This window comes from Fukomys damarensis, unplaced genomic scaffold, assembly GCF_012274545.1.
Source record: "Fukomys damarensis isolate Sample0158 unplaced genomic scaffold, DMR_v1.0_HiC HiC_scaffold_38, whole genome shotgun sequence".
Classification (NCBI taxonomy): domain Eukaryota; kingdom Metazoa; phylum Chordata; class Mammalia; order Rodentia; family Bathyergidae; genus Fukomys; species Fukomys damarensis.
In genome coordinates, this window is record NW_022900950.1 from 17798080 (window position 1) to 17819410 (window position 21331).

General features: G+C 38.0%; 1 protein-coding gene across 3 annotated transcripts in view; it reads left to right on the top strand.

Moving 5' to 3' along the window:
• The window catches only part of Pde5a (phosphodiesterase 5A), a 118604-nt gene that overhangs the window by 27713 nt on the left and 69560 nt on the right, over positions 1 to 21331 (top strand). For all 3 annotated transcript variants that reach the window (XM_010610820.3, XM_010610836.3, XM_010610828.3), the window contains exon 4: positions 19993 to 20064. In XM_010610820.3, the coding sequence (XP_010609122.1) occupies positions 19993 to 20064 (72 nt within the window). The remainder of the gene's footprint in view (positions 1 to 19992; positions 20065 to 21331) is intronic.

Genomic DNA, 21331 nt, shown 5'->3' on the forward strand with positions numbered 1-21331 from the left:
TATCCCATATTACATCCTTATCAACAAAGTAGGAGAAGCCGAGTTGTTTAACACCCTTAACTCTAGCCACTGTACTGGGAAAGACTTAAACTTGATTACACACATACAGATCTGCTTAAAATGACTCAGCTGCAGTTGCTCAAGAGTCCAAAGTTCTCCCTCAGAGTTTTGTTGAGCTCCTGAGCTTTCTCTTGTCCCTCCCTGTGCCCCTGTACCCTTTCTTACTGCCTGTTTTGCCCTGTGACAACTTGATAAGAAGCTTGGGCTCTTCACTGATTTCCAAAAAAGTTCACTCACACCAAGCATTCCATGAGAGAAAAAAAATCCCTTCAGTGACTTCACTGGAGACTTAGTCACTTTAATCAAGAGAGAATTTCCAAAGCATAGCTTTTTAAATGTATTGCTGACCCTCTCTATTCTTTTCTTGCTGCCACTTTTCCCAGATTTGTGTGGCCCAGTTTGAAGTTATTTCCTGTGAGAATTACTTCTTCACGAGAAAGGAGTGAAGTGAAACAGAAAAGTAGATAGACTCATCGTGGCTGTTGTAGTATAAAAAAGTAACTCGACTGAGCAAGACTCAAGGACAATAACAAGGCACAGTATATGACTTCCAGAATTATCTCCACATTTATAGCTATGTAAACATATTCGGGCAGCATTTGCTTTGTATGCATACACAACTCTTCTTTCTCTCTCAGGAAATTTTCGAACTCAAAATGTAGAGCTCCAGTGAGGTTTGCCAGAGTAATTGTAAAGATTGTTTGCTCTGGGATTGAATCCCATTGTACCACTTCCTTGATGACTAACCAGGATAGAACTGGTTAATCCCTTTGAGCTTCACTTTCTTCATCTGCAGAATGGGGGTAATAAAAGGTCTTATTGGGAAGATTAAACTCATTCATGAGTGCATGGGCCTATCAGAGTCCCTGATACACTGGAAGTGATAAATAAATCCCCCCTAGTACTTTTTAAAAGGAGACAGAACTATCAGAGCTTCTAAGGAATGAAAGAATCATACAAAGATGTCGTTAGCCACATTTTAGTCAGCCAGCTGGGAACAAATGATAACCCTCACAGCCCCTGACAAAACTAGTCTTTTTATTATCCTCTAACAAACATCAAAATGCAAAGAAAAATTCTTTTTCACTCGTTTTCTCGAGTGAAGTTAAATACATCTGATGTCTTGTCTTTGTGTTAAGTTCAACTGTATCGAGTAAGCCAGCACCTGTTCCAACTACTTACCTGAGAACAGAAAAAGAACTATAGTTATTGAATTAGTATTTACTTATTGGTTACAGAACATCTTGATACCTTTTAGTGACACAGGTTTCCCAACACAGGAGGGCCAGCTTTGAAACACTGTTTGAATGGAGTAGATGCATATTAAATGCTAAAACCTTAACTGTGACATAGACCAGAAAATTCAGGAAGATTTTTAAGATTCGCTAAAATGTCTAAACTTTGTTTTTGCTTCTTCTTGTGAATTATTTCAACTAATTAAATTTTTTTTCAGAAGTTCTTTTTATTTGTGTCATACACTTAAGTGTAATAGATACAGCAGAGCTGTGTCAAGGTAGGGATCATAACCCTTCCTAAACTTCTGTGACAGTAGATCTTTGGGGAAAAAATCCTAACGGGTAGGTGTGTTTTTGTAATCTTCCTCCCCCCATCTGAGAGTCTGGGGTTAATGGGAAAAAACAAAAACAAAACTAGAGAAGCTTAGGGAGGCCAAAATAATTTATTTTGAGAAGGTCAAAGAGCTACTAACTAGAGGAAATGAATAAACACAAAAAGAAAAATTGAGGAAGAGAAGAGACCCAGTCCAGGATGTGTGTGCGAGAGAGCTTTGGGGTTATGGAGTAGAACTTTGGCTATCACTTTAGAAATAACTGCTCTATGTGTGGAAAACAGTTACTGCTGTATTTATTGAGCAAGTCCTGTAGAAAGCATTCTAACAACCTCAAAGATATAAATTCGTTTAATCTTCATAACAACCAGAGGAGGCAGTCATTATCTTACTTTCACTGAAACTTGCTCAAAGAAAGTCACACAACTAAAAACTGACAAAGCTGACTTTCAATCTGAACACTTGGACTACAAGGTCATAATATGAACAAGAGGCTTTTTACAAATTCTGCCAGGGATGAAGGCTATGAGTTTCTCCCCTTTAAATGACAGTCGCTTTGGCAGGTTGAGAGCATAAAATGACTGATGTGTTCACGTGGCCACAACCTGGAGACCTGGCTGGCATCTGGTGGCTTCTCAGCACAAGTGTTGAGACTGCCCTATAGACAGACTCTTTTGAGAAATGTGTGTGTGTGTGTGTGTGTGTGTGTGTGTGTGAGTGACAGAGACAGAGACGAGATATCTTTGTCACATCTTCTGTAACATCTTGAGAGGAATCATGAGAAACTTGTTACTAGGGACAAAAGAGTTACAGGAACATGTTTCATATTAATCTGGGCCAGTGTACTCCAGAGAAGAACTCTGGTACCCACATGAATCAAAAGGAAAGCACTTGCAGCCAGTCTATGGATTTTTAGGACTGTTGTTAAACTTCTCTCAGTCCTAAGGACGTGGACCAGTTTATATTTTTGTCACTTACATTAGGTATTTTTATAACCAGACAGAATTCTGCTATATTTAGTAAAGAAGTACAGGGAAATTCAACTCTTTCCCTCTCACTCACATGACCTATTTTTGAAACACTGCCCTTCCCTGAAGTATTACTTGTTGGGACATGGTGGGGATGAGTGTTCTTTTTTATTTATAGGGACTGCAGCAATGTAACCAACCCTAGATATAATTTAAACAAAGAGTCTCATTTGTCTATTGGCCTACTGCCTTTTTCTTGGTAGACCTTTCAAGGAGAAACAGGTAGGGATCCAAGATAGGACATTATCAAATAATACAAACTCTGGTGATTTCTTTTTGATCTGAGCTGGAGATTCTATCCGACAGTGTCTTTCAGCTGAGGCTGAAACACTGTGGTCAAATATCAACTCCAGTTATTAGGTAGAAATCCAATTTGGAATCAAAGCTCTCCACAATTTTTATTATAACATTTTATTTCATCATACTTCATGATATACTTACATTCTTTAATGCAAATATGATAGTTACAGTGGAGGGTTTATGATAAATCCTCCACAATGTGATGGTGGAGTATATTAATTAAATATCTAGTTAGGTATATCTTCCTTCTAAGAAAAATCTGAAAATGTTTTTAAAAGTATCAGCTAATGTTTATGAGAATTATATGAGGTAGATACTTTGAATCAAAACCATTTAATGCCTCCAAAAAATTGCAAAATAATGCACAGATGTGATGGAATATATAATTCCAACCATAATTTACAAAAATAAACATTTTCTAAATTTTAAGCTTTATGATTTTATCTCTTCATTTAAAAATAATCCTGTTCACTTTCTTTAAAGTAACTTATTCTGACAAGTAATTTTTGAATTATTGAAATACGAAGAACACTGGTCTAGGCAGTAAAGACAGTTTTTAAAAAGTGAAGCAAGGTGAATACTTGCTTCTAATTTCTTTCAGTTTGGAGAGGTACATCTTGTACACCAAAAATTAGTATTCGTGCAAGGGAACGAGATAAGTCTAAAATGCATCTGCTAATCAGTACCTGAGTTGAGGGGCAGCACTGGATTGGGATTTACTGTGGGAAAAGGAAAGCTGAATTCTGTGTTTACTCCTGTGTTCGACCACAGGCTTCAGGGAGGAACCATGTGCTCCCGGGGTAGACGTTTGCTCTCCACAGAGGGTGGAGACAGAGGAGACCCTGGCCTATGGTCAAGGTCCACAGGGTTGACTGGTGCTGTTTTTAAATTTGACAGGTGAACTTGGTGCAAATGAATGTTACAGCTTCATGTGTCATCCTTCAATTCGAAGTCAAAATAGATGAAAATATAACTACAGAATAAGCAGAATAGTAGTAGACTCAGCTGATCTAGATTTATTTTCGTCTGAAAGAATTGACGAAGTATTTTTTAATAGCTTATAAATTGTGTTTGTTCCCAGGCAGTACTCTTTCTTGCAGTTTTGTTTTAGAAACAAAACAGAAGTGCTCCACACAGTTTGTTTGTTCTGGGCTTAATGTCGTGGTGGTGAAGAGTCTTTCTTTTGCCTTTTCTACATTGCTCCTTAAATAATAAACAAGTGTATTTTACAAAGAAGAAATTAGCCACTTTCCTAAAGCAACAAAACAAAACACTTAAAAACAGCAGGTGAAAAACAGTGCCAACAGGTGAAATCTCTGAGTTTACACTGTGGGGTCCAGGAGAAGAAGAAAGGGTGAATATAAACCTAAGACTGGCTGGCTCTATGTATCCAAATATCTTGGGTTTTTTATTGTTGTTGTTGGTGGTGGTTTTTTTGTTTGTTTGTTTGTTTGCCTTTTTCAGACAGCGTTTCACTATGTTGTTGAGACTGACCTGGAACTCACTATGTAGCCCATGCTGGTCTCAAACTCACAGCAATCCTTCTGCCTCAGCCTTCCAAGTTCTGGGATTACAGGCGTGCCCAAAATTTTGTTTTTAATGCTCAGAAAATCTGGTTCACGCTGAATGCTATGTTTTATTCAAGAACAGGTTTATCTTCATTGGTCTGTTCAGGAAAACCATTCCAGTATTTTTTGGAATGCGTTACATTTTAAAATTAATAGATTATTTATAAATTTAATTTTGAGAAATTTTACATAATAACTGAATAATGAATATCAGATATCTGGAAAGAGTTGCAGATAAGCATAAACACTGTCTTTGTACCATACCTGACCCAACACTGCATAATTATACCCATGTACACAAACACTGCAGTCATTGAAGAGCTAAAATTACTTCTATAAAGTGTTTTATGGAGTGTTAAACAATCTACATTCCTTTTAAATTCAATTACTCTCTTGATATCTGCATTATGTAAAGCTTTATGTTCATTCCTTATCTGAAAATCCCTACTTGTTTCTCATAGAGTGAAATTTAGTAATCTAGGTTGAATTTAAATTAAACAAACACTGCAGTCATTGAAGAGCTAAAATTACTTCTATAAAGTGTTTTATGGAGTGTTAAACAATCTACATTCCTTTTAAATTCAATTACTCTCTTGATATCTGCATTATGTAAAGCTTTATGTTCATTCCTTATCTGAAAATCCCTACTTGTTTCTCATAGAGTGAAATTTAGTAATCTAGGTTGAATTTAAATTAAAGAATGTAAGATAGTAACATTATAACATTTTTGAATTTTCCTTGTGTTCATACTACTGAAATGTTCATTTTGTTTCAGTTCATACTACTGAAATAAAGTGAAAATGAACTAGATTTGCAATTCCAGATCTTTTGATTATTGTAAATTATTTGATAATCAATGATAAAGTATTGGCTGTCTCTTGCAACCTGATGAATTATACTGTGATTCTGAACAAGTGTTTATTATCTCCCAGTGAGTTTTTGTGATTCAAGAATTCTGGAGTGGCTTAACAAGCTAGGATTTCTGGTTCAGATGTGGGTAGGGACTTCTTGATTTCTGCATGAGTGTCCACTTCGAAGACGCAGGAGGCTTTTGCTATGTGGACCTCTGTATAAGTTATTCAATGTCCTTACCACGTGGCAATTAATTTCCCCAGAGTGAGCAATTCAAGACAGAATAAGCAAGGAGGATGCAGAGCACCCTATATGACCTGGTCTCCAGTGTCGGACACCACCAGAACGTTAGCAGTGTTTATTCTTCAGAAATAAGGAGTTGGGTCCTGGACAAACTCCAAGAGAGGGAAGTTAGGCTCTACATCCTGAGGAGTAGTAGCACATAATTTGTGGAGATATTTTAAATCCACAAGAAGTTGTGTGATGTTATATTTATTATATATAATTCATAAAGCAAATTTTAAAATTTTCTTTCGTTAAAACTGGCCAGATGATAAGAGGAACTCTGCTTATTAATTAAAAAAAAAAAGATCATTGTTTTCTCAGCCTTACATGTATTAATTCAATATGTAAGCTATCAGAGGCAGTGTAAACTGGGTTTACAAAAGGTGTTCACTTGAAGTTCGAAATAGGTTTGTGAGTCAAAGGGAAAAGAGGAACCAGAGAATTAAAAGAGGAAGGCTGGAGAGAAAAAGAGGAAGATGTCTGCGGTGGCACAGGATTGAAGGATTACAAGACATTTACACTGTTACAGCAAGAATGGAGTTCTGGATGGGACTAACTGCAAGTAATGCTCAGTGCCGCAGGAAGGCTCTTCAGTACCCTTTTATTCTATTTTCTGCTCTGTCTGTTCATGTTCCAAGTGCAGTAGGGACAAGTGTGTTACTTTGGTACAGTGCTTACTTGAGTATCAACTGGGGAGAGGAGGGTTTGCAAATGAGGCCTTGCAGTTAGGCAAAGCCAGATTATGAAGAGCCTCCTACGGCTAGGAAGACAGGTGCTGACTTTTTTTTAAAAGCCAGGAAACATTTACTATTAAAGATCTACATGGCCAGAGCATTAAATACATACATTTTACTTTGTTTACTATCTAGTCCATAGCTGATAACTTGACACTTGATAGGTTTTGATAAATATTTTCCTTTTTTTTTTTTTCATATACTGTTTATGGGAGGAAAGCTGGTAGGTGCTTTAGGCAGGAGCCACCATCTTCCAATAATTCACCAAAATGGAGACCACAGAGAAAAGGAGAGGGCCGCCCAATGTGTGTTTTTGGTGTTTTAGAAAACATGGAGTTATTCCTTTGGCTGAACACAGGTGAATCTGCAAGAAAGGTGATGTTACCAACCTCTAGAGAATGGAAGGCCATACATAGACTGTAGGAAACAGAGAAATGGACTTTGGAGATGGGAAAGGGGTCTGAAGAGAAGGGAGGGGAGGGAAATAAAAAGGTCAAGATGAAATATGTTTTTTACCAATTCCCCATTCATGTATCACACACATATGCTAATACAAAAGGAAACAAATTATCATGGAAAAATTAGAAGAATCCTCTGTGTTACCCAGCAGCCTGCTTTTGGCATTGTTGTAAACAAGCAAGTGAAGGCAGGATTTTTGCCAAGAGATTAATGTGCCCATTGAGCATATCACCTAAGAGCCAAGACAACCTTCTGAAAAGTGTAAAGGGAAAAATGCTCAGAGAAAAGAAGGCAAAGAAAAAGGTATCTGGGCTCAGTTAAAGTTCTAGCCGCTCTGCCCAAAGAACACTTTGAGAACCACTGGGAAGGAGCTGCAGCCCTGGGTACCTGTTTCCTGTGAATGTACCACATGACGGGTATTCTAAATATAAATAAACTAATAGCTCCTAGAATGTTTTTTTACATGTGTGAAAGAAGGTTTTCACAGTAATCCAGAGGCAAGATGGGCCAAGATTTGGGAGGAAGAAACAAAGAGAGTGGATTTGTTACTTTTCTGTTTGGCAGCTTCAGTGACTGATATGGTAGAGGAACAATAAAGAAAGAAGACTCTGAGCTACATCAGAGGTTCTTAAGTTATTAGAGAAGATAGCTGTGATGGCCCTAAAATATGCAACAGAGACTCAGTTGGTGAGAGACGGAAATTAGCTTTCTTTTAAAACAATTGTGTTTGACCACTTTTTCCTCTCTCTTCAAATCTCCTATCAGCCAACTGTCTTGCATACTCTCTCAGGAACAGATGAAATGATTAGAAGAGCTCTCAGCATGCCTTGCCCCTGCTCCTGTGCCTCAGGTCCTCTGGTTTCTCTTTTGCCTCCAGGAGCCTCAGCCTCCGCATGCCTCAGTAACCCACCCATGCAGCAGATTGCTCACATGTTCAGACATGGCAGGCAGATGGGTCTTCTTGGTCCAGAACCTGCAGTTTCCCTCTCTACCCAGTTTGTTCACCAGCACACAAATAAGCTGCTGTTACTCCCGTCTTAAAACAGAAGCTCTGTACCCTCCAGAGCATCTGTCACCTTTAGAGTCCAGTTCTTTCCTCTGACCACCGTCACAACAAATCTCTTTGAAAGAGTTGTCCAGTCCCTATTTACCACTTCCATTCCTTTCCATTCTCTCTGGAACACTTTCCACTCATGGCTTCACCTTCACTAGGAGACTGCTCCTGGCAAGGCCCCAGTGACTTCCCTGGGACAAGAAGTAGTGAATGCTTCTCAGCCTGCCCGCAGCGTGCTGACTTGGTGGTCACTTCTTCCAACAGGGAACATTTTTTCTCTTGCTTCCTAGACCTTGAACTCCTCAGTTTCCCTCCTATATTCCAACAACCTCTTTTTGTCTCCTTGGTGGGTGCCTGCTCATTACAACAGTGCTAATGGCCCAGCCCCAGGCCCTTTTCTATGACTTCACTCATTCCTTTCAGGATTTTGTCTGCTTTCGTGGCTTGAAACATGAAACGCCATTAACATGCTAAGCAAATTGATATTGCAGCTGTACTTCTGCCTTCAGTTTAAACTCATCTATTCAGCTTCTCACTCTGTTTATCTATTTCTGTCTTCTTGAACTCAGATCCTAAACCAAACTCCTTATCCCACAAACCTTCTCCAGACTCATCCCCATCCCCATTAACAGTGTCTTTATCATTCCAGCAATTCAGGCTAAATTTACCAGCACCATTCCTGACTTCAGTTTGTCGCCAGACATTGTGGGCTTTACTTTCTATCACTGTTCCTTGCACTGCTAACATCCTGGATCAAGGCCATCAATGTGTAATGCTTGGATTGTTATAACAGCTCCCCAACTGGTATAGTTGCTTTAAGCCTTTAACTCTCTACAGTCTACTCTAGACTATAAAATCTGTTAGATATCATCACTTCCCTGTCACTGACTTTCTATCTCACTCTAGAACCAAGGCCCTACATCTCTAGCTCCTGATACCCCTGTGACCTTACCCACTTATCTTACCTCCCTCTGCTGGCACTTTCTCCTCCCCAGCACACTAGGAGCCTTGCTGCTTCTCAGGTAAGTCCCACTTCCAGGGCATTTGCACTTGCTATGCCCCTTGACTGAAAGTTTCTTTCTCTAGCTATTCACATGGCTCGCTCCCACACCTTCTTTAGGTTTTTACTCAAACTAGACTCCTCTAGGACTTTCCTTAGCTGTCCTTGTTAAATTCAAACCAATTCTTTGCTTCCTTGTTCTGTTTTCTTCTTAACACTTAGACCCTTGATCACCATCTGACACACCACATGTTGACTTACTTGTCTGTTTATTGTCTGTCTCCTCTCATTAAACCATAAGCTCTGTGGAGCAAGGTGAGACAAATATACTTCATGGACAAGGTTACATTTAATCTTCATTTATGATATGCAGCAATCTAGCTTACCTGAGAATGTATGGTAAAATTCTTTTTCAATGTGTTTCTTTACCATTATGAAGCAGAATAACCAAACTTGGCTGACAAGTAGAAATGTAACCAAGGCTGTGGAATAAATAACACAAGGACTAGGATTGTCATGCTTAGGGATTGATGATAGCTTTTGTTTGTTGATATTATCACCCACATTTTAGAGGAGGAAATACGGACTTGGTCAAGTTAAGACTATTGCCCAATATCATTGATCTAGTAAGTGGCACAGCTGGAATTCAGACTCAAATCATCTTACTTATGAGGTCGTGGTGAAGATTAAAGAAAAAAATTAATAAATGGAAAATACCTATTATATGGCAGTCTCACTGTCTTGCTTTAGGCAAAATATTTAGCATTTGAATTGCTGCATCTTCTGCTCCAAGCAGTCATTTCCTTTCTTTATCTTTATTAGTAGTCCTACCGTATAGTGGTTCCTAATAATACTAATTACTTCCTTCTGTGGAGGCTGGCATGGCTATGTGGATGAGGATCTGTCTCTTTCATGACACCTCTGACTAAGCATTCACTAGCGAGAGAGACAGAGGCTGGTGCTTAGCTTTCCACATACAGACGTGATTAGCTCTGCAGACCCAGGGCTTGGAGCTAAATATTCAGTTGACTCCATTCAGAGGGAATTCTCTTAATCCCTTTGACACTGCCTCGTTTTTAAATGAGCTTCCATCTTTTCCATATTTTGGTGCACGGAACTTGCTTTTGCCACTGTTGCTGCGTCACTTCTCTTCGTTTGTACTGGAATCACATGATGTGCATACCTTTTACTCTGTAATTAGCAGAACATTTAATCAGGGCAGCATTTTACCAGGCCGTAGAGACACAGCCCTACTGCAAGTGCAGGCAGCGCTGGAACAAACTTGTTCTTGGTTTGACAGAGTCCAGATACAGCAGGGTAGGCCTGAGCCTCGCAGGAAAGCACCTGGTAGCCAACAGGGCACTGCCATTAAAATAAATCCTAGTCAGTAAGTAGACCTAAGGCTCTGAAGTCATTTTTGGAGATATATGAAAGGGTGAGTACAAACAGTGTTGGAAGTTTTCTGATATAAAGTGCAGTTTATAGGCTGTATGTTGATAAACAATTTTCAATGTAATTTTGGACTTCCAGTTAAGCAAAGAGGCAGAGTATGAAAGAAGGAGCTCTGTCTTTGTAGCAAAAATGACACAGATTATTTTGGGTTTTTTTATTTTTTGTTTTTTTTTTTTTGGTACCAGGGATTGAACTCTGGTCCTTGTGCTTGCAAGGCAGGCGGCGGAACCACTGAGCTACATCCCCGGCCAAAAAATAAAATGACACAGATTATTTTGGGTTTTTTTATTTTTTGTTTTTTTTTTTTGGTACCAGGGATTGAACTCTGGTCCTTAGGCTTGCAAGGCAGGCGGCGGAACCACTGAGCTACATCCCCGGCCAAAAAATAAAATGACACAGATTATTTTGGGTTTTTTTATTTTTTGTTTTTTTTTTTTGGTACCAGGGATTGAACTCTGGTCCTTGTGCTTGCAAGGCAGGCGGCGGAACCACTGAGCTACATCCCCGGCCAAAAAATAAAATGACACAGATTAAGAGCAGTGACTCTTGTCTGCCTCTCTAAGCTTTGTGTGACTGGACCTCAAAGTTTCAACATGAAGTAGAAACACACAGAGAAGCTTTGAAGTCCCTGTGAGACAGGGAATGTGATGGTGCCTACCACAGAGCTTGTCACCTAGTAGGGATTCGGAAAATGTCCATTTCCTGCTTGGAGGGAGTGGAGTGTTGCAAGGCCAGACCAATGGAGGAATGGAAAGTTAAACAACAACAATAAACACTGAACATACCATGCCATGGGAAAGACAGCAGGCTCTTTTCTGCTATGTAATTTGCATCTTCAGCCATTTTAAAAGGGCACAGGAGGAGACTTTGTTCCCAGTGGCTCTGTGCTGTTCTGTCTCGGGACTGAATCTGTATCCCAAGGGACAGAAAGGTCTAAATAAGAAGGCAGAAGGTCCTGATGATGTAGTATTTGGCAGGGAGGAGGAATTTTCTTTTATGAAAAGGGATGAGAATAAACACAAATCAAGACTTATGTCCAGCATCCACTGTGTGGAAGGAACCCAGTCTCAGGTTAGCTGTATTCCCACTGCAGGATGTTGCTGGGCAGGACAGCTGCTCACTCCCTGGCCCCATTGGGAGCATCCATCCTGCCCAGTACTACCCAGCAAAGGGTCAGGTGCTCAGCCTGCTTTTCCATTCCCCAGACAATGGGGTACCCAGAGCCTGCTCTGACTCACACACCTGCAGCACTAACAAATTCACTATATATATATATATAAAATGTACATACAGGGAAGTACACAGATCTTAATATACAATTTGATGAATTTTGACAACGTATATATGCCATTGATTTAATACCCCAGTAAATCTGACCATCAATAGGCAAACATTGTCCTGGGATTTTTTTTGCTTTTTCTTAAAGAATGTATTTATTTTTTGAGACTACATTTATTACCCACTTTTCCTTGATACACAGGATTTTTTAAATGTTGTGTAAGTGCTTCTTGGCTATAAAAACTTGCCACAAGATTTTTAACCCAAGTCAAAGAAAACATCTTTTAGCAGCCATTTTGGATTTGTCTTTGTTTCTTAAAGCTATAATTTTGAAGTTATTCCATTCCCTTTTATAAAAATATGCATTAACATTATAAGCATACTGATGGAATCCAAAGGCAAAGCCTTAATATGTATGAGAAAACTTTTTGTCTTTGTCTTTTATAAAAATACAAGATGTGATAAAAATACAGTGAATATTAACATTTTAAAAATTATTACAGCAAATGACACATTGTTGTTAATGCCCTTTAAAATATTTCCCTTTGTTTGAACACACTTACCCCACTGCTGTTGCCTCTTTCTGAAGGCGTTTGGAAGTCCTTTCTCTTGAGTGTCTTTAGTTGTGCTGCCATGGCTGCCTAGATGTCCTGAATGGATTTATAACATTTCCCTGCCATGATCCTTTTAACTTTGAGGAAGAGCCAGAACTTGCACAGTGCTAGATCCCGTGAGTAATATGGATGTGGACACTTGTGATGTTTGTATTTGACAGAAATTGCCATAAATATTTGATTAATGAGAGGTGACCATAAAATACAGTGAATATTTAAGTTGAAAAAGTATTACAGGAAAAGACAAATTGCTATTAAGCTTCTTAAATATTCACTCTCACACTGAACTAACTTACCCCCTCATTCTTGAAAATGTAATGTTTTTACAAATTTGAACACTCATCATTATCTTTCAGTCACACTTTTGTAGTCCTTAAGAATATGTGTTTTATGCTAGGTCTGGTTTCCCTTTTCCCAGGATGGGGTGTGGTGTGATGGATAGTAGTGAAAATAATACAGGCTTTGGGATCAGATCTGAAGAACATATCTTAGTTTTTACAATATTGAACTATTTGCATAAGTTGTCTGAACATCAGCTTACCCTATGATAAAACGGGAATAATAATACCTACTTATGAGATCGTGGTAAAGATTAAAGAAATAAATTAACAAATGGAAAAATACCTATTATATGGCAGTCTCACTGTTTTCTTTTAGACAAAATATTTAGCATTTGAATTGTTCTGTGTTTGGCTAGAAAGAGGTATATTAACACTGCCAGAAACTGGCATGGATCACATTTATCTGATGCCAGTTACTTTTACGGTATTGCTTTGTACATCTTTCAATTTCCTAGAAGCTTCTGTTCCACTTGAGTGCCTATTCCTATTCCGGGCTATGAGAGTAAACCCAAAGCATCCTTCTCCTCTATTCATACTTTACTTGTCTGCAAACCCTGGAGGAGCCATAAACTATCTCTTGAGATAAACAGTAGGTGTTGAGGGGGTCGTGTACAAACAAGTGAATAAAAGATATTGCAATTAAATAAAATCAGTCTTGCTGGTCATTTGAAGAAATATCAAATCTTTCCCATTCAAATCTATTCATAAACACCCAATAATCCAAAACAAAACAAAAACAGAAAAAGTCAAAATTAGCACAGACTCACATAGGCAACACAGATGGGGAAACCAATGTAGCCAGTAAAGATGTTCATCTTTTCTAGAAATCAGGAAAATTCAAATTAAAACAACAATGAGATATAGTTGGCAAATTGGCAAATATTAAAAAATCCTGTGGCACTGTCACCTTATGGCTAGGAGGTTAACAGAAACTCTTACTGATTACTATTAATTTCTGCAATCCCTTTGGAGAATTAACTATAGTGAGGCTCTTGTATATGTGCATAAGGAAACCCATACAAAGATACTCATTATAGGTTGTGAGTAATAACAAAATACTTCCAACAACTGAAACAGCCATCATTTTTGGATGGAATGAATAAAATTTTGTTTGGACCACAATACTGCGTGTAAAATGAATGAACCAAATCTATATCATTTGATCTCTAAAACAATATTGAATACAATCAGAAGTTGCAAAAAGATGCATATTATAGGATTTTATTTTCATTATCTTTTAGAAAGATGAAATTGCCATGTGCTGTTTATAGATTTATATATTTGGTAACAGTACAATGAACAAGGTTGACTTTTGGGAGCAGAGACAGGAGGGAAAAGAGACTGGAAAGGGAAAATATAATTTAATTTTATCTTAATTAAAAAAAAACTGGTAAGGAAATCACCAAACACAGCGATATACATTTAGTAATTGTGTATCAGTGGTTCTCAAAATATCTTCTGCCCCTGGACCAGCAGCATAACTTAAAAACTTGTGGAAATGTATTTCCTAGGCCCAAACCCTGATCTACTGAATCTGAAACACGGGAGGTGAGGCTCCACGTTGTCCTTGTTTCAGATGACAGAGACATGGGTGCTTACTGTCTTTTTGTCTGTAATTTTTCCATAGTGTTTAAACTGTAAAAAAAGTTAAAGCTTGTTTACTTATTCCCTCTTCCAAAATTCCAAAGTTTCCCTCTCTGAGGCTCGAAGGTTCAATTCCATGGGTGAAGGCTTCAAAACATGAACCGCCACATGAAGTTCTCACATGTGTGCAGATCTGTTACTATTGAGCAAGGGGCAGAGGACAAGAATGGACAAATGTAATTCACTATATTGGAATGTGAATTATCTGATAAATGCATCACCATAAAATCTCATCTCTGACAATTCTTCCATTGTTAACAACAAATATCTCTCAAGCCTCCAGTGCATTCAGAACAATGCAAAGTATTGATGATTCCGTAGGGCATAAGATAAGAATCATGTCCTTAGGAAATCTAATTGGAGAGTCAGGATGTGAGCAGAGAAAATGAGGTTAAAGAAGAGAGCACTGCATTGTTAGATGGATGGCAAACACAGCTGCCACAGAGAATTTTAGAGGGATAGGTTTGAAAGGAAGGCTTTTGGAAGCTCAGCTTCTGTAGAGGCGGTAGAAGGTGATACTTTAAGGGAGATTTGTACAAAGGAGAGTTTTTTGTAATGTTTTCATTTGAAGGCCTATGTAAACAGCTACAGCTCAAATCAAGGGTGGGGAATGTTAAGTTGTCTTTCTTTTTAAGTCAATAGATAGTTGAAGCTATTAAAAATGTGTTGAGAAATGAAATGATCTGTGTATGCTAAACAATGTCCCAAGAAGATAAATTTAGTTTAAATATCAAGATGGACCAAAGGGAGAAGACAATTAGAAATGAGACATCAGGGCCTTCAAAGAAAGTGTACGTTTCTGTGGTGAAACAAAATATGGTATGTGGTGAGTGGTGAGAGAAAGTGAGAAAAGGATTGGAAAAATGAGAGGCTATGTAATTAAAGAAATGTATTAGTTTTTATCACTACTGCAAAAATCAACTTAAATTTTGTTGCTTAAAACACACAAATGTATTATAGTTTTGGAGATCAGAGTCCAAAATCATTTTTAACTGGCTGAAATCCAGATGTCTGCAGGGCTGTGATCCTATAAGGAATCTCAAAGAAAGAATCTATTCTCTTTATCTTTCCCAGCTTCCACAGGTTGCTTGTGTGTGGTGCCTTTTGCCATCTTCAAAATCTGCAGTATGGCATCCTCTAATCTCTCTTTGAGGCTGACCCTACTTCTTTCTTTTGTCCCCTGTAAGGACCTTGTGAATACTTTAGGCCCACACAGATGGTTCGGGATCATCTTCCCACCTCCAGCTTCTTAACTTCATTGAACCTGCCATTTGCCCCTTGCCATCTAAGGTCACACATTCAGAGGTTCCCAGGATTAGGATAAGGAGGTCCAGGGGAGGTAGTATTTTGCCTACCACATAGAATAGTATCATATCTTGATGAATGCATAGAATTTGGAAGAGAGGTTAAACAACCTGGATTAGTATCAACCTTTCTTTTAGTTTGCTCATCTATGAAATTGGTGGAGGAGAGGGGAGTGAGATTACCTTTGGAGCCTCACATTCTCCAAGTAGAATGTCACTTCCGGGAAGACAGGGATTTTGTTTTTTTGTTTTTTTGGTTTTTTTCTGTCTTTTTCACCCCTGTGCTCATTGTCTGCAACAGAGACTTTTATATAATAGACACTCGATAATTATCAGTTGAATAAAATATTTATTGCAAAATAAATCCATGAATGAAGGAAAAGAGCTCTGTAGAGAATTGTCCAGTGACTCCTTGTTAAATGCTAGCTGTCTTGGAGAACTTTGGATTCTTAGCTCTGGTTAGATTATCTAGAATCTCATCATCATGATGTGGGCATTCCACAGCCGGGAGGGAGAGCCGAGGTCTGCAGAGTCTGGTCCTTTTCCCCTTTGTTTTTTTTGTGTCTATGCCGAGCATCCCCCAGAAGTGGGAGCAGCGAAGTGTACTGAGCTTTTGCGTGGCCTCAGTAAATGTCTGGGGCAGCTGCTGACTGAAGAAGAGCACTGTAGCAGTGATTGGTTGCCCCTGGAGCAACCAGCTGTCACATTCCACACCACTCATCCAGCCAGAGTCAAGTCTTGCCCTTTGCATTCCTAAATGAACACTCAACCCTGTGAGGACATAGTATCTGTTTACACTGTGGAAAGTGCCAGTAAAATAGAAAACAGAGAGGTTTCTTGATGCTTAGAAAAATAGCAGTGAGGACCTGCATTTGAAAGTACAGGTGGCCAGAGGGTGGGCATTCATGAATGAGCTTCCCCATAGCTGACCTTTGTAGGGGACTGTTCCTCACTTGGCAAGCCTCATATGTACTTGGATTAAAAGCTGTAATTGACAACTGACATTTAAAGCTGTATAGTTAACAGTTATGTGTAGAAAATGAACTAATTTATTTAAAGGAGCAATCAGTGTCAGAAGAGAGGACTTTATTTATATCAACATAAGGAGGGCAGAGAGTGCTAGTTTTGTTCCGTTTCTTTTTTTAATTAATTAATTTTATTGGTACATTTAATGTATACAATATAATGACATTCATTATTGGTAATTTGTGTAAATACTGAGTAGTTTCTCCAGTGTGAGAAACTGAAAGTATAAATGAGGACTAAAAGTTATAATAGATAATGTGAAACAGGAAGAAAAGAAAGAGGAAAGGGAAACAGGAGAGGTAGGGGAAAGGAACGAAGGGAATGTTCAGCTTCTTAATTCAGAGAATTTGGCTGTCTTTGTGACCTTGGGCAACCACTATACATTTTCTTCTATTTTTAATCTTTTTTTAAAATCAGTGGTGTTTGTAACATGTCATCATCTGGACATAGGCAAATATACATATTGGATATATTTTTCTGGTCAAATAGTCTCTTTAATATTGGAGGAAAAAGTTAAATATGGTTGGGTCTTGTATCTTTGGGTTCTACATTCATGGATTCAGCCAACTGCTCAATAAAAATATTTGGGAAAATCATGTCTATGAATAACACATACTATTTTTCTTATTATCGCCTAAGCAACACAATATCTCAACTATTTACATAGCATTTACAATGTATTAGGTATTTTACATAACATAGAGATGACTTAAAGTATACAAGAGGATGTGTATAGGTTATGTGCAAATAATATGTCACTTTTTACATCGGACTCAAATGATCTCAGATTTTGGTTTGGAGAATGGTTTTGTGGTGAGAACCGATGCCCCATGAATACTGAGGGATGTCTGCCTAGTAAAATATGTTGTGTTCAAGGGTACAGAATGTGTTTTTGAAGCCCATGAACTAGACTCCTAAAGACTTAATAGATGCAGAAGAATATCCTCTATTCTTCAGTCAAGACAAAATTTTACCAGAAACAATTTTTGAAATATTCAAATGAGATCAAAAAAGGGAAAAACCATAGGTGCCAGAAATCAAAAAGAGAATCTAAGGTAAGAAAAGTGAGTGACCAAAAGTCAGGTGGGCTCAGTGCCTGAGGCTGAGTGTGGTGGGAGCCATGCCTGAGGGTACTATCTACAGAGTGGGGGATGGGTCCAAGCTGCAGTGGGAAGGCAAGGGGAGCTGAAACCAAACTCCTTGGAGAGTGAGGTCTGTGAAATCCTGTCCATGTAACTGAGCCTAGCAAAGCTTCACCACACATCCAGGACAGGCAGCAAGGGAGCTTGCCTTCTGCCGGGAGCAGGGAGTGAAAGAAAAGACACTTACGAACTATAAGACTTGAGCCTCTGCTACACACAGGAGTTCAAGTTTCCACCTCCAGTACAGTGCAGAGATGAATGGAATCACTGGGTGTGGACCCTCCATGACTCAGGGAACAGGAGATTCTGGAAAACATCCTGCTAGGGATGAACTTACAGTCATAATAAGTACGTTCAAAGAAATGAAGAACAGGCACTAGATTTTTACAAGTTTATAAAAGGCATCAAACGGAATTCTAGAAATGAAAATCCACTTATTGAACTGCACGAACTGTGAGTGAAAATGTAGATCATGGCAAACATTGCAGAATGGCTTTGAGGACAGTATTTTCTTTTTTTACCAAGGAGAATAATCTTCAGCCCTCAGATAGATGGAATGCTTACCTTACAAACATTCTTGAGTGCAGAACTTCAGTTGCAACTGGGACATAGGTTTCAATAGTGGGTATGACCTGGGGCCTATACACAGGTCTGCTACACAAGCCTGTGCTTTTGTGCTTAAAGAGAAGACCTTGCTGACCCTCTGGAAATGCTGTATTTTGCTTCTACTTTTCTATTAGAGATTGATGCTTCCTGACCCACCCATGAAATGTTATACATCCTCTTCTCTTCTATTGCCCTCCACCCCACAACCCCAGTGATTACCCAATTACCCGTCCACCCACTGTACACATCACTAGGATGAGGTTATCTGTAGCCAGTGACCAGTTTTTATCACTCTTTAGAACATAGTAGTAACTTCAGCATCTGTTGAATAAATGAATTAACTAATGGATATGTAAAATAACCAATTTAGAGTCGTACTATTCTATATTGATCCCAGTGGTCCTAAACAATTACATTTCAAGTGAACATGCCCAGCTGCCCTCCCGATGTGTTGACCTTAGGTTTTCCTAGCCATTCATCTTTGAGGCTGGAGCATCTAGAAGTCTTTCAAAAGCTGAAGAATGTACAAAAGTAAGGGAGAGTTGAACTAAAGGCAATCAAGGTTTAGGATAAATGAATAATTGTGTTTTTCTTCTTAAATTAACATTCTTTTATCAAGAGAGAGAGAGAGAGCAAGCTGAGAAGAACAAAAAATTACATGAGGCAACAATGTATTTTCCTTCCCTGTTCTGCTATTCTACAGAAGAATTTTATGTTGTTTTATTAAAGCTAAGGGACCATAGCAAGCTGAGAAGGCAAAGATGAACCTTGCACATAAGACTAAGGATTGCATATTCCTACATTGTGACTATACAGGAACATTAGCTTATCCCACTGTACTAAATTGCAGAAAGAAAAAACAGTAGCATTTCTAAGTAATAGAGAAGAAGTAGAAGTTGAAGGTCTTATAAAAATAAGGTAATAACAAACTGAAGCTGGAAATTAAAGGGTAAGTAAAAAATACTTCCAAATATGAAAGTGTTCATAAAGTCTTAGTAAATCTTTTGTGAAACTTTAAGACACACTTTGGGTTTAGCTTAGACATCTTAAGGTAGTTTCAAATGACTTCTAATCTATTTGAAATAAGGCTCCTCATGTTAATTTCTGTTTTGGGTTTTCAATAACCTTTTTCCCAAAAAATAAATCTTTTGAAGGTCAGTTTTCAAAAGAAGAAATTTCAAAAGAAGTTGGACTACATTGTTATGTTAGGAATTCTTTGCACCCTAATGATCTCCTGCATTCCTTTTATCATTGGCCACTGGATTCTGTTTTATTTTTAGTAAAAGGACGTTTAGCCCTTTTGAAATATTGTAAACAAATACACAATGGTCATTTTATTACACATATTATTTGAAATGTAAGGAAATTTGTTTATTTACTTAAAATGTGATTGCTAATTAGTTAACACAGACTGCAGAGTGAATCACAGAATCTAATATAGTTTGGGCTACAAGAATTTAAGAACATTAGTACTCTAGTGAGAAAAAAAGGAATGTATTCAGTGATGCAAAATTCATTCAAGTGCTAAGGGCTTTTTTTGGTTTTCTATTTTGTAGCTGCATGTTAGTTTATTTTATAGCACATAAAATGTTCTCTTGTGATCACGTTCACTTTGGTAAATTCCTACTAACAGTACCAGTCAAAGAAAAAATGTGTCACTTTTGTCTTCTTTTACCAGGTCGTTGGTGTAGCCCAGGCCATCAACAAGAAATCAGGAAATGGTGGGACATTCACTGAAAAAGACGAAAAGGTACTAAAACTTGAGTTTGGGATTATGTCAAATTAGAAAGATGCTTTCTTTTTCTTTTAGGTAGACATTTAGAATTAGCTATTGCTAAAGTTGTTGATCATGAAAAACATGATGATTGAAAACAATTTTAAATGTTGGAAGATGTACCCTTAGCTAAAGACTGCATTGGCTTGAATAGTGAGTACCTGAATTACATTCAGCAGAAACTCACAAATTCCCTCCTCACTGTGTCACCAAGGGCTGGGTGCATGTTTGAGCCACACAGAGGGTGACTTACAGTATTTTAACTCTCTCATTTATCTTTCATCGCTGCTATGAAGAGGTTTAACCTTGAAATCACTGCTCCAAGTTCAGCACTGTCTCATTTATCTTTCATCGCTGCTATGAAGAGGTTTAACCTTGAAATCACTGCTCCAAGTTCAGCACTCTGGTTTGGCTAAGAATTGGAATTGCTTCCTGTTAAAGCCAGTTTCCTAGTGTTTTATAAGCTTTACACACAGACGTTGGGGCGCCAAGGTGCAAATTCAGGCGGGATAATGTGAATTAAGTTTCAGAAAGAGCAGCAGTCAGCATTATTATTAATATTAATTGTATGCCTTCTCATCCAACTCTGAAGGAATATATTCTGCATACCACACTGACCTGCTTTTTCTGCACGAATGCCTTTGTATCTGTCCATAACTTCACTCTGTCTGTAGATTTTATTTCTTCTCTTGCAAATACGATTATATGTATATCATACCCTACCCCACTGTATTCCCCTATTCTGAGTCTATTGCTATTTTTGTTGCTTCTCTGAAAATTAGTAGGGGCTTTTGAATTTGGAGGAAAACCAAACAAGGCAGAATTATTTCTGTCTCCTTTCTGTGGGCTGTATTGGCACCTGTGTTGGTCCTTAAGCTTTAATTGTTTTGGAGCACAGCATGTACCTTAAAAAAAATTTTTTTACTCTATGAAAAAAATTTCATACCAAAGTAATAAGTGAATAACAATGGTTAATATACTATATATCATTATCTTCAAAGTACTCAGAGTACAAGACATAGAAAAGATTATTTCTTCCAAAGAAGAAAAAATTGATAACACAAAAACATTTTTCAGTGAACTAAGAGAAATTAATAGCATAAATGAAATAAATTAGCCTATATATTAAAATACTTTTGAAATAATGAAATAAGTAATGGATTATATTAACTTTGCTCCCAAAAGAATTAAAATAATCATATTACAAAGATACATGAATACCCATGTTTATAACATATATATA